At 40.3% G+C, this 14,230-nt stretch overlaps 1 protein-coding gene across 2 annotated transcripts in view; it reads right to left on the bottom strand.

Annotated features, from left to right (window-relative positions):
* The window catches only part of CMPK1 (cytidine/uridine monophosphate kinase 1), a 33,212-nt gene extending 20,611 nt beyond the window's left edge, over positions 1-12,601 (bottom strand). The window contains exon 1 of one of the 2 annotated variants that reach the window (XM_068539842.1): positions 12,267-12,601. In XM_068539842.1, coding sequence (XP_068395943.1) covers positions 12,267-12,437 — 171 coding nt within the window. In that variant the 5' untranslated portion in view covers positions 12,438-12,601. The remainder of the gene's footprint in view (positions 1-12,266) is intronic. The other variant, XM_068539841.1, reaches the window with a different exon arrangement.
* Between the last annotated feature and the right edge of the window lie 1,629 nt (positions 12,602-14,230).

Here is a 14,230-nt window from a genome sequence, read left to right as displayed (position 1 = left end):
AGTGCAACCAAATAAATTAAATAAAAATTTTTTAAAAGAGTAACCAAAAGTAAAAGTATGCATATTTTTAATAACAGGACAGTTAAGGTACATATACAGGCTTAACTTATGAAACTTATCCAATCATTAGGTCATTAGCTCCATCTGGCAACTAGTAACCTATTTTGAATATAAAGAGCATGTATACTATAAACTTTTCCTTAAATCCACTTGCCCTTTCTAGGATTTTTAAATCTAAGTTAACTCCAAACATTTTCTCTAAGTAGAAAGACCTTTCATATTTGATAAACTCTAAAATACCATCCTGGGTTTTTAAAAATCTGTAAACTTATTAGTGTGGGTAATCATTTCCTTATGCTGTAGTAAACAATGGGAATACAATGCTCCCCAAAACTACCTTAATCTAAATTACTCTTTGATCTCTTCACTGTAGATCTTTTCTAAAATTATGCTAGCCTTTACAAATTTACTGAGTGCCATGTACTGTGCTGAACACTGTAGAAGCATTATGCTGTTTCATCTTTATAACAACCTAGTGAAGTTGTCATTATTATCATCACTTTACAAATGAAGATAACAGAATCAGAAAAGTTAAGCAACATAGCCATAGGTGTTAGACTGAGATGTGAACCAACAACTGACTTCAAAGTCTACATTCTTTCTACTACTATGCTATATTGTAAGAAAGTTGGCTCCAATGTCCCATTTCTTAAATATTTTTAATTAAAAAAAATTCATACATACACAATTGTTCTACTTCAAAAAACTATTCCTTTTCCTGCCTTTACACATTCTTTGTTATCACTCTGAAGTTCTACGCAAACATGAAATACAGTGGGAATTTATTAAATACAATTCCTTGGTGCTCCCATTCATACAGCATAGAATGGCAAAGAAGATACACATATTCATAGTGATTGGATAACATGCCTCTTGAATGTGACTACACAGGATTACAATACTATCTAACAATGAAGTCTCAGTATACAGAACTGTTTTAGGGCTAGCAAGACCACCTATTTCCATACCCCTCATTTTATGAAAGGGGAAACTGAGATAAGCTGACTCGCTAGTTAGCAGAGAGGAAACTGGCACTTGAACCCAGGTCTCCTGACTCTCAGTGACGATTATTCCACAGTGGGCCTCTGAGGTAACTCCTAGGTGACAGACATGGAAATACAGAGTCTTGACATCAAGCTACTATGGCCTTCGCATGACAGAATCTGCTGGTGGAAATTAAAAAGGAGACTCCAAGTTCATGGACTTTATCATTTTGTTGTATCCTAGCATGGAGAGAAGATCAGGAACTTTATCCACACACAGAGCCAGGCATATCTGACCCACCATTCAGCCAGATTCTGACCATCCTTGCTTCGTTTGCTTCATTCTAGCCTTTCTCCACTTGTGACACCATTTCCATTTCCACTTGCCTCACCCAATAATCATTAAATAAGTAGCAAATAAAAATTTCCAATTTAAAAACCTAAATTAACCATCAAGTCAATTCCCAATTACATAATATCAATAAAACATCTTCTGGACTGTCTCTTTACTCCCAGTAGACAACAAGAGAACAGAAATTCATGTTATTATCTACCTAATTATACTTAAAGTCTTATAGGTTAAATTAAGCACATAGAACTTTTCAGTGGCAAACATCAATGACTAATACATCATGGAAATTCCAAACACAAAGTGAGCAAAGAAGCAGTCTTTTGTAGAGTCCCAAACTAAGCATATTCAATTGCTTGTTGGTATAGAATATACCTTAATGATAAATGGAACCAACTTACCGGTCTTCTGGAGACAACTGATGGAAACCAAGCATGGAACATGTGTTTTTTTTTGGGACCCAGTTCCTCAAAGTGAAAGTTTGTAAGAATGGTACGTAATAACTCGGGCTTCTTCCTTTACCAAAGTGCTGTTTGGTTAGCTTTGTTCACCAGCAGCAGGAAACTGTTGGCAAACAGTATGTTCAGTCACACCTGTTCTCTATTAAGTTCTAAATGCTCTTATCACATGTTCAGTCTAGAAAAATGTCCTTAATTTAACTGAAATGTTAGAATAAATACATTCTCATATGGCAACTGGGCTAAAAGTACTAGCTTTAAGGTTAGCAAGAGTCAGTGTGATCAAGCTAACATGACACAAAGAGTAAGATGGTTATCCCGTCTCCACCTTTTCTCTCTTATCTAGTCTAAAAGTCCCACTATTAGAGTGGTTTCTCTGAAATGCTCTCAATTTCAATTCAGAAGGACAACCATTAAAATACTGTACACTCCTATGTGACTTTCGGAGGTCTTTCGTGACTACAGTCCTCTCCTATTAGCATCTTAACTAGGATGTGGTGTTTAATCGATTACCGTCACTAAAACTTTAATCCAAACAACGTAAATCAAGTAGATTTCAATGGGAGTAAGGATAAGGGGAAGAACTGACATTGAAGAGGTGTTCTGAGCTAGGGCAGACTTAGGTAGAGGCGTCTAATTTTGATGGGGGTGAAATATATACATTCATTCAGAGAAACTCCTCCCAGGACTTCCCTGGTGGTGCAGTGGTTAAGAATCCGCCTGCCAATGCAGAGGACGTGGGTTCGACCCCTGGTCCGGGAAGATCCCACATGCTGCGGAGCAACTAAGCCCGTGTGCCACAACTACTGAGCCTGCACTCTAGAGCCCGCGAATCACAACTACTGAAGCCCATGCGCTTAGAGCCCCTGCTCCGCAACAAGAGAAACCACCGAAATGAGAAGCCTGCACACCACAATGAAGAGCAGCTCCCGCTTGCCGCAACTGGAGAAAGCCTGTGCGCCGAAGACCCAACACAGCCATAAATAAATAAATGAATAAAGAGAAACCCCTCCCAGCACAGCACACCCATGTAGTTGGATATATATATATAATCTCTAATATTTGTATATTTATTAATATATAATTTTATTATTATTTTTTAATGTATGACTGAGCTGGCCAAAAATTAAAGGAGTAACTCAAATTCAGATAAGTCAAAAAAGCACAAATCCAGAGGAGAGAGTGCTGGAGCTATGGCTGCCCTGGGGACTTTCCCCATCCCCAAATCACAGGGGGCTAGACCCCAGGATTTAATCAGCCACAGAGAGGGGAAAGGAGACAAAGACTGAGACCTAAATAGGATTGGAGGTCAGATCAACGAGCTCCACATAAAGTCAGGACCTCTGAAGGATGATACCCTAGGTGCTTGAACTAGGAAAAAAGAACCTACCATGTAAAGAATATAGCAAAATTTCCTAACCACAAGCCCATACTGATTAAAGAACCGTCTAAAGGATATACTTCAAGAAAGAAAATGATCTCAGAAGGAAGATCTGAGGTGCAAAAATAAATGGTTAGTAAAGAAAATGGTATGTATGTAAGTTATTCTAAACAAACATTTGTTATAAAACATTAACAGGTCATTTGCGGGGATTAAAAAGAAAACTCAATATAGAATTAAAATCCTAAAAAAAATAACAGGATAGAAAATAGAGTTGTGTCCTAAGGTATTTGTATTGTTTGGGGGAGAGTAAAAATATTAATATTAGACTTAAGTTAAATAATATGTGTGCTTAAAATTTCTAGGGTAACCACTAAAAACAGATTGTATAGCTTCCAAAGTACAAAGGAATAAATTAGGAAGGAAAAAAATCTTAAGCAAGTCAAAAGAAGGTTGAGCTAGGTGTGGCAGGAGGGAAAACACAGAAAAAGTAAGATGATGATGATAATAATAAAAATAATAGTTAACATTTATATAGGAATTATCACATGCCAGGCACTGCTCTAAGTACTTTACATACATTAGCTCATTTAGTCCTCACAACACCCCTCTGAGGTAGATACTATATATTATTGTTCCCATTTTACAGATGAGGAAATTGAGGCAAAGAGAGACTAAACCTTTGCTAAGATCTCACACATAGTAGGTGTTAAGATAAGATTCAAACCCAGACAGTCTAACTCCAGAGTCTGAACTCTACATACTGCCTAGTAGACAATACACTGGTATGACACTTCGACATTTGTTCATATCCTTGCAAATCAATTTTTCTTCAGTCTACTGACTAAGAATGACCACCGAAGTGTAGCTACTGACACTGCTCAAGATATTTCTTTCATCGACTATTTATAGATAAGCACAGAATAGGCAAGGAGAGAGATGCTAACATATATGAAGTACCAGACACAAAGTAGGCACTGTGTCAGACATTTTATTACGTGGATTCTCTTGGCTAATCCTCATAATCACCCTGTAAAGTAGATTAATATCCCAAATTTTCAGGGGAGAAAACCAAAGAGCCAAAAATTTAAATAACTCACTAAATGGCAGAAATCCAGGTATGACTGGCTTCAAAATCTACTTAACAAATGTTCATTGAGCATCAATTTATGCCAGACATTGTACTAGACACTGAAGATATAAGAGTAAATTTAGAAGTCTAAGGTTCTCATCCTTATGGAGCTTATGGTGTAATGAGGGAGACAATCCAATAATCATGAAATTAAACGTGAGCTACAAACAGATAAATGTTATAAAGGACAACAGAATTAAAAACTGAAAGGACAAAAGAATAACAAACTGACAGATGTTTTGAAGTGCTATGAGATCACATAATAGAGAAATCTGACCTAGTCTAAAAATGTGAGGGCCAGTTTCACTGAGGAAATCATTTTTAGCTCACGGTTCCCAAACTGAATGTCAAAGTCCCCTGGAACACTGCAGCGAATTCACAAGAGTGCCCTGGGTTTACATTTTTAAGGGAAACAGAGCAACACTGGACATCTATTAGATATCATGTGAACTATCAGCTCAGGGTAGTTCACAATTTCAACTTTAGATCATGCACATTCTTTTCAAAGACACATCTTTGTGATGCTGACTTTTTGGTGGGCAGTTGCTGTGATAAAAATAAGTACCACGTGAAAATTAATGTGGAAAATAAAATGAGTATGGAAGCGTCTAATCTGATTCCAAGGTATGAGAAACTGGGCAGTGCCAACAGGCATTTACATCCCATTAGTAAGTGACTGTGGTTACAGAAGAATGAAATTAAGTTGCTACCTCTTCTTTTAATGTATATGTACTGTTTCTTCAAACAGCTACTAAGTTGTTAGAAAATACTTATTAAGTATTGTTTGGATCCAATTACTTAATAAATACAACTGTTAGATACTTATTTTGGACTAAGGCGTTTGTGAAAAAAATTACTGAGACACTAAGGGGACCATGAACTGAGAATGTTTGGGAATCTCTGTATTAAGCTAAGATCTGAAGGATAAGTAGGCACCTCAAACACCATGCAGTAGAATGAACAGGAGCAAAAGACAGGGTCCCCATCCTTGAAGACATTACAATCTAGTTAGGGAGGCAAATCTAAAAGATAAACAGTTTTTGTTTTTTTGTTTTTTTTGGCCACGTTGCACGGCTTGAGGGATCTCAGTTCCCTGACCAGGGATTGAACCCAGGCCATGGCAGTGAAAGCCCAGAATCCTAACCACTAGGCCACCAGGGAACTCCTGATAAACAATTTTAAAACAATTTAATGTTAAACTTTAATATTTGCAAAAATCTTTCATATCTTTTCTCATGAAATTCTATTAAGTATGTGTCTATCTCTACTCTAAATTGAGAACCTCTAGAAGCCAGTATCCCCCAACACAGACAGAGCAAATAGTTTGCATTTAGGAAGTGTTTTCTGGGTCAATCTCACTTGTGTCCGTTTACTCTCCTTAGCCTTTTCTCAGAATTGAAACCTCCAACTACCCTATGCAAGGGTAACTCTGCTTAAGTGTTCTCCACTCCCCCACATCTCCTGGCTGCTTCTTTCCTACTGTCCTTCTAAATTCAGCTCATACATATCACTGCCCCCCAGGAAGCCTTCCCTGACCCACTGAGCTGTAACTTAAATGTCCCTTATCTAAATGGTCTGTGTGTATATTTCTGTCATAGGACTTACCACTCTGTCCTGTCATAGTCACTGTTTAACTTCCATATTTCACAGCTCACTGTAAACTTTTGACAGTAGGGTCTGTGTCTTATTCACCTTAGCAACTATCACAGTGCCTAGCTCTCAAAGAATGTTTTCTGAATAAACGACAAGTAAAGGGAAATTTTTTTTTAAGTCTAATTATGCTTTTCACCTTAATGGACTTCTTGGAAAAAATGAGTAATTTACTCAGAAAAACTTTGAAGAGGAGATTAACAAATTTGAAAAAATTAAAATGATTGATAATCATCCAGTGCTAGTAAAAAAAAAAAAGCATACAACTGCTGATAGAAATGTAAGTATAATGTTTTTGAAAAGTAATCAAACAATTATCAACTAAAATTAAAAATGCACTTATCTTCTGACTTAGCAATCCCACTTTTAGGAATTTTGCTTGCAAAAGTAAAAGCATCCATATGCAATATTATATTTACAAGGAAATTTATTGAAGCACTGTTTGCAATAGCAGAATAATTTCCTGAAAACTACCCTGAATGTCCATCAATGGGGGGAATGGTACAACTATGCTATGGTAACATCCATATTATGGACTATTCTGCAGCTACTAATAAAAATGAGTTAAGTCTAGGGCTTCCCTGGTGGCACAGTGGTTGGGAATCTGCCTGCCAATGCAAGGGACACGGGCTCGAGCCCTGGTCTGGGAAGATCCCACATGCCTCGGAGCGGCTAGGCCCGTGAGCCACAACTACTGAGCCTGCGCGTCTGGAGCCTGTGCTCCGAAACAAGAGAGACCACGATAGTGAGAGGCCCGCGCACCGCGAGGAAGAGTGGCCCCCACTTGCCACAACTAGAGAAAGCCCTCGCACAGAAACGAAGACCCAACACGGCCATAAATAAATTAATTAATTAATTTAAAAAGAAAAAACATTTTAAAAAAAATGAGTTAAGTCTACGTGTAGAGGCCTGAGAGGATAGCCATGATACATTCAGTAAAAAAAAAAAAAAAACAGAATAATCCCATTTGGAGGTAAAAAAGGTAACTATATGCACTTTTATTTGTAAAAATATTGAGAAAGAGTTAATACCAGACAGTTAATACTGGTGACCTCAGGGTTAGAGGTCACCAACAAATATGTATTACTATTGTAACTTAAAATGCAAAGAAAAAAATGAAGTTTTCAAAAGTAAGAATAGTAAATAATCTGAACATATTCTCCCCTCCTCCAAATTCTTAACAACAACAACAACAAAAATCCCACGTTACCATTACCTTAATGAAAGGGTGGTGCTTCAGGAGAGTCAAGGATTCTGTGGACTCTCTTTTACAGATAATTTAAACTTTCCTTTAAAAAAAACAAAAAACCTCAAAAAACCTATCTCTCACTCCAGCCCATCCCACCAAAAGGAGAAAGACCTGTTCTGAAGCAAGCTTAATGTCCAGTGGATCTTCCTATCTCGTTTCTTTAATGAGTGGTAGTCTGCTTTAGGGATTTGTTATCAGGAGCTTAAAAATTTTAGAATGCTCATCATATTTTTACAACTATACCATTTATTCACTGAGAGTAAACTGAAGTGTTACATGAGAAATCAGAGTAAGACAGAGGTTTCATTCAAATACTTCTGGTCCTGAAATTGGGAGTACTAACTGCTCCTTGGGTGCCCCCTGGAGACCGAATTTTAAATTTTTTTACATCTTCAGGACAAACTGGTGTGCTATATATTCATTCAAAGAATACTTATTAAGCACCTATATGTCAGGTACAATGTTCAACACTAGAGACAAAAAGATAAATAAAATCAAATTTCTGATTTCTACATACTTAAAGTCAGTATCACCCAAAACTTTCTAAGCACAGCAGGTAGGATACAATGTATAAGTTACCCATACAGGTCCTGGAGGAAGTTAAAACACAAGATGATAAAAATGCTTCTGGGGTGCTACAGAAAGCAATTTGGCATGGATATAAACTTTAGCATAATTGTTCATTTAAGCAGAATGCTCACCATCTTTAAAAGAGAGTAGGTTTAAATATCCCAGCTAACACATGCAAAATTGTGGTTGTTATTTTCAGACAAGTTTAGGTTATGGCACCATAATTTTTCTTGGGCTAAAACAATATAAATAAAGCTTAATTTAAAAAAATTCAAAAATGACATGGTATCTTCCATCATGATTTTTTAGTCACACGTTATTCCACAATAATAACTCCACTCTGAGCACTTGACTCCTGATTGCACTGATTTAGAAAATGGCTAATTTTCAAAAACAAATTTGAGTATGAGAAGACAGACTTAAAAATTAGTTAGAAAATAAAACAAAACTGAAAAAGATCAGTTCAACTAAATGGGCAAAATTCAATCTCAAAGCCTCCCTCAAACCTTTCCTTTCCAGTTCACAACACTTTCAGAAGATGCTGCATCAGATCTGCCTTTTCTTCCTCAAGGTCTGGGAGAGCAAGTAGCACAGGTAGAATTCACAGCTAGAAAAACAAAAAAAAACAAGCAACAGCTTCCCTCTGGTGACACCCTCAACCATAACTGCAATGTCCCAGGATATTAGAGGGCCAGATATTCTCAGGTTCTGTAGCAAGGGTCCAAAGATGTACTTCTGGTGGCCTGAGCTGGAAATTAATGTAATCTTCCCAAAGAAACAATTCTGATTCAGCCACATTTCAGGTACCCTGTTAGCTAAATTAGTAATGGCATGATAGTTGGGGAATTTAACCTTGATTTATATAACTTTTCCCCTACAGAAAAAAATTAGCCCCCAAAATTACAATCGTTTGGGATTCAGCTTACATTTGCCTGTATAATAAAACATTGAGTCAAAATGCAAGAGACTCACAAAAGAAACAAAACAAAAAATCCTCTGACTTTACTGACCATAGACATTCCATTGTTTAATCCACTAGAAGACAGCAACTGCTGAATTATAAGCTGTTTGGAATTGTAAGAAAACAGTTGAATTTAAGCTCATATAAGTGTTGAAATCTTAAAGAATAAGATAATACATTATAGAACATATCTCATCATGGAAATCTTATAATTCTTAATTAACAGGTTTAAAATATTATCCATTGGGCTTTCCTGGTGGCGCAGTGGTTGAGAGTCTGCCTGCTAGTGCAAGGGACGTGGGTTCGAGCCCTGGGCTGGGAGGATCCCACATGCCGCGGAGCAACTAGGCCCGTGAGCCACAACTACTGAGCTTGCGCGTCTGGAGCCCGTGCTCCGCAACAAGAGAGGCCACGATAGTGAGAGGCCCGCGCACCGCGATGAAGAGTGGCCCCCGCTTGCCACAACTAGAGAAAGCCCTCACAGAAACGAAGACCCAACACAGCCAAAAATTAATTAATTAATTAATTAATTAAAAAAAAAAACTTTAAAATACTATCCACCATTATCAAACAGAATAAAGAACAAATACTAGTTACAGAATGTGGAGATTATTTTTAACCCAGTGGAGTAATATGGGTATTATCAGTTTGGGTGTGAACACTAAAAGTCACATTATGATTCAAAAACAAAATATTTAAATACATTCCAATACATCAGTCATAAACCAATTTTTAAAAAGTAAAACTACAGTGCACTTCAAAGTAAAAACAACCAATCTCATAAATTAAGAACAGGAACTCTAAAACAGAGGAAAAAATTATTTGCATCTATACATGCCAGATACTTTACCTCATTTCATATTCATAAATACCATACCAGACAGGTATTATTTCTTCCTTCTTACAGAGGAACCCAAGGTAAAACAACAACTTCTCTGGGACTAAAGAGATAGTAAATGGAACAGTTAGGGTTTGAACCCATATCTGTTTGACTCTAGTAAAGTCTTTTCCCCCTCAGAATGGGAGAAAATATTAGCGACCGACAACAGATTCATCTCCAAAATATACAAACAGCTCCTGCAGCTCAATATTAAAAAAACAAACAACCCAATCAAAAAATGGGCGGATGATCTAAATGACATTTCTCCAAAGAAGACATACAGATGGCTAAAAAGCATCATTACATCATTGCTAATTATTAGAAAAATGCAAAATAAAACTACAGTGAGGTATCACCTCACACACATCATAATGGCCATCATCAAAAAATCCACAAACAATAAAGGCTGGAGAGGGTATGGAGAAAAGGGAACCCTCCCACACTGCTGGTGGGAATGTAAATTGGTACAGTAACTATGGAGAACAGTATGGAGGTTCCTTAAAAAAGTAAAAACAGAGCTACCATGTGATCTAGCAATCCCACTCCTGGGCATGTATCTAGAGATAACCATGATTCAAAAAGATACATGCACCCCAATGTTCATTGCAGTGCTATTTACAATAGCCAGGACATGGGAGCAACCTAAATGTCCTTGACAGAGGAATGGATAAAGAAGATGTGGTTTATATATACAATGGAATATTACTCAGCCATAACAAAGAACGAAATAATGCCATTTGTAGCAACATGGATGGACCTAGAGATTGTCATAATGAGTAAAGTAAGTCAGACAGAGAAAGACAAGTATCATATATCTCTTACATGTGGAATCTATAAAATGGTACAAATGGACTTATCTGCAAAACAGAAATAGAGTCACAGATGTAGAAAACAAGCTTATGGTTACCGGGGGGAAGGGAGGGGGAGGGATAAATTAGGATATTGGGATTGACATTTACACACTACTGTGTATAGAACAGATAACTAATAGGGACCTGCTGTATAGTACAGGGAACTTAACTCAATACTCTGTGACGGCCTATATGGGAAAAGAATCTAAAAAAGAGTGGATATATGTATATGTATAACTGATTCACTTTGCTGTACACCTGAAACTGACACAACATTGTAAATCAACTATACTTCAATAAAAATAAAAACAAAAAACAAACAAAAATAAAGTCTTTTCTCCTTCCCCTACTATGCTATTTACATGTAAGTTATTTCATATATACAACAAAAACCTGAAACTATCCAATTGTCATGTCTTTTAAAAAGTGAAAAGAACGAACAAAAATAAGGAGAAAAATATTTATGTATTTTTTGGTTGAATTAGCTCCACTTATAGTCTTACAAATGATCAACAATTATAAATACAGCTGTAAAACACATAATGAAGATGCTACCATCCGACTTTTTCTGGATGCTCTTTAGAGAATAAAATATAGGACAGGAGTGGGTTGTATGAACCTGGGAGAGGAGTAAAATCCCAAAGGTAATAAAAGCCATATCCTGGAAAAGAGGAGGAAACTATTTTAGAAGTTCTGGGTCAAAACTTTTGCTGGTCACCGAGTTTCACAAGGATTCTTTGGTGTTTTACAGCACTACTGGTCTCCTCTTCTGTTTCTAGATATCTTCTGTTTTCCTTCTCTCCCAAACATTCCCCCGATTCTCCAATAAGCCTTTCACCCACACTGCAGCTAACCACGTATCTGTTCGAAAATTGTTAACGGAATAGAACCATTAACCTTACCACGCTTTGGGGAAAAAAAAAAAAAGTAACACCATTTTAGACTTGGGAGGCATTTCATACTGCGTTTAAATCTGTGTGCACAGCCTCTACTGTTCTAGTGGGGACAACCGAGACTCGGAGAGAGGAAGTGACTTGGCCATGGACTAAGTGTAAGTTGGCAGCCGGGCCAGAGGTTGAAGTTTGATCTCAGACTCCACGTCTTTTTCCAACCACACCAACCCGGGCTGAGCCTCAGGGATGGTACTGACTTGGACGGGTTCAGAACACCTAAAGTAACGCCCTGTCGCCCGGGGCTCCTTTCTAGGATAAAGACCAGTTAGTAGACGGTTCAGAGTTTAGAGGGCCTGCAGGAATGGGCGTGGTGGAAAAACCGGTCTCCCCTTCAGGCAGCGGTGGGCGCACCCAGCCTCTAACCCAAATCGACGCTGCTGCCGCCTCCGGCCGCCCCACAACCAGCGACACGCTGACCTCTGCGCGCTGGGGTCCCCGGAAGCGGACCCTCCCGGGATCCCTCTCCCAGCCCACTCTCGAGACGAACTTGGTCCCCAAAATGAAATGAAAGAGGGGCGCAGGAACAAACCGATCCCAAGCGGTCCCCCTCCTTTCTGGGTCCCCCCGAGGCGGGCGGACGTGGACTACCAGTCCCGACATACCACGCGCCGGCGGACCCTCGAACCACCGCCAAGCCGGCGGTGCGCCGGTCGCCGGGACTCGTAGTCCGTGGCTCCGGGACGGTGGGGGGGGGGGCGCGTGGGGGAGTCGCGGACAGCCGCGCGCTGCGGGACGGGCCGGCCCGGCGTCCGGTCAAGCACAGGGAGCCGCCGGCTGCCCGGGCCTCACCTCGACGATGCGGGCGCACTGGGTCCCCTTGCCGGCGCCGGGACCGCCGAGGACGAACACGACCTGCGGCCTCATGAGGCGGTGCGGGCAGAGGAAAAGCGGCCGGCCGGTCAGCAGCGGGAAGCTAAGGCCTAGGACGTGCAGCAGCCGGTGGCCGCAGCGGCGAAGCATGCACCGTGGCGTGGCTCGGTAGGACGCTGATGCAGCTGACAGCGGCCGAGCAGGCGTTAGAGCGGGAGGGGGGCACGGAAGAGGGGGCGGGCCGAGCCGGTGCCAGCCGCGGTCCAGCCGCCGTGGCTGCCGAGGCGTCCGCGCCGCGGCCGGAAGGGGCGGGCTTCCGCTGCTCGCTCGTTGGCCGCGCCCCTACGTCCCCCACGCGGGGCCGCGCTCGCGTCCTCCCCGCCCCTCAGCCGGCTCATTGATTGTTTCGGTCCGCGGGTCCTTTATACTGAGCCTCCTGGTGTCGGGCCTGGGCTGGCGTCTGGGATGTGACCCACGGGAGAGCAAAGCCCATTGTCTGTGCTCGCAAGTTTAAATTCCAGGGGCCAGGCAGCCGACCTGAACAAGTCAACACACGAATAAATAAATGCAAATAGCAATATCGGCTTTGAAGGAACCAAACGGAGGAATAACAAGAGATGAATGTAATGTGGGTAAGGTAGTCAGACCTCTGAAGAGGTGACATAGAAGACAAGGCATAAGGATAGGAAAGAGCAAAACTAGGCAAAGACTGGGATAGAGTGTCCCACAAAGGGAGAAAAGGCGAGTGCAAAAAACCTAAAACTTTCAACTGTTAGAGCAATTGAAAGGCCAGTGAGATCAGAGCTGTGTGAAACGAAGGAGGGAATGAAAGGTGGGAGAGTTTGGCCGACGGCAGATCAGTCAGGCCCTTTGGTTAAGGAAAGGAGTTTGGATTATATTCTAATTGCAATGGGAAGCCCTTTTAACTATAACTCCATTTCCCTGCCCCTTGCATTAGGGAAAAATCTTGAGAACAAAAGGAGTCCAAGGAATGAGTCTTAGTGAACAGACCTTTAAAAGTTGGAGAGAGGAGGAGGAACCTGAGAAGGCAGAACCAGAAAGGTAAGAGGAAAACCAGGAGAATGTGGTGTTCCAGCAAAGAGTGTTTGGGGTGGGATTGTGGTGGTGTAGTAGTGAACACTGTTAAAAACAAATGAGTAGGGCTTCCCTGGTGGCGCAGTGGTTGAGAATCTGCCTGCCAATGCAGCGGACACGGGTTTGAGCCCTGGTCTGGGAAGATCCCACATGCCACGGAGCAACTGGGCCCGTGAGCCACAACTACTGAGCCTGCGCGTCTGGGGCTTGTGCTCTGCAACGGGAGAGGCGGCGATGAAGAGTGGCCCCCGCTCCCCGCAACTAGAGAAAGCCCTCGCACAGAAACGAAGACCCAACACAGCCAAATAAATAAATAAATAAATTTATTAAAAAAAAAAAAAAAAAGCTTAAGGTCAGACACTTACATTACAATTAAAGAAAACAAAACAGAACTCTCGGGCACTTACACTACAAACTGCTAGAAAATAACATAAGAGAAAACCTAGATGGGTATGGCAGTGACTTTAAAAAAAAAAAAAAACAAATGAGTACAGATAAATTGGATTTGGCAGCAGGGAGACTTAGAAACTCTACATTTCTGCCCAAAGCAAATCATACACTATATCTAATTTGAATCCCGATTGAAAAAGGAGTGGATAGGAGATGAGTAACTGAAAACAATACTGAGAATAAGGGTCAAGGCAAAGTTCATTTAGGATGGGAGATAGGGGCCATGCTGTCTAATATGGTAGCCCCTAGCCACATGTGGCAATTTAAATTAATTACATTAAGAACAATTAAAAATTCAGTTCCTCAGTCACAATAACAACATTTCAAGAGCTCAGTAGTCACATGTGGCTAGTGGAAAGTGTATTAGACAGCACACATACAGAACCTTTCTGTCATCA

The sequence above is a fragment of the Eschrichtius robustus genome, chromosome 3 (assembly GCF_028021215.1).
Source record: "Eschrichtius robustus isolate mEscRob2 chromosome 3, mEscRob2.pri, whole genome shotgun sequence".
NCBI lineage: Eukaryota > Metazoa > Chordata > Mammalia > Artiodactyla > Eschrichtiidae > Eschrichtius > Eschrichtius robustus.
Note: the sequence above shows the minus strand (reverse complement) of the source record. Positions and strands in the feature narration are given on the sequence as shown.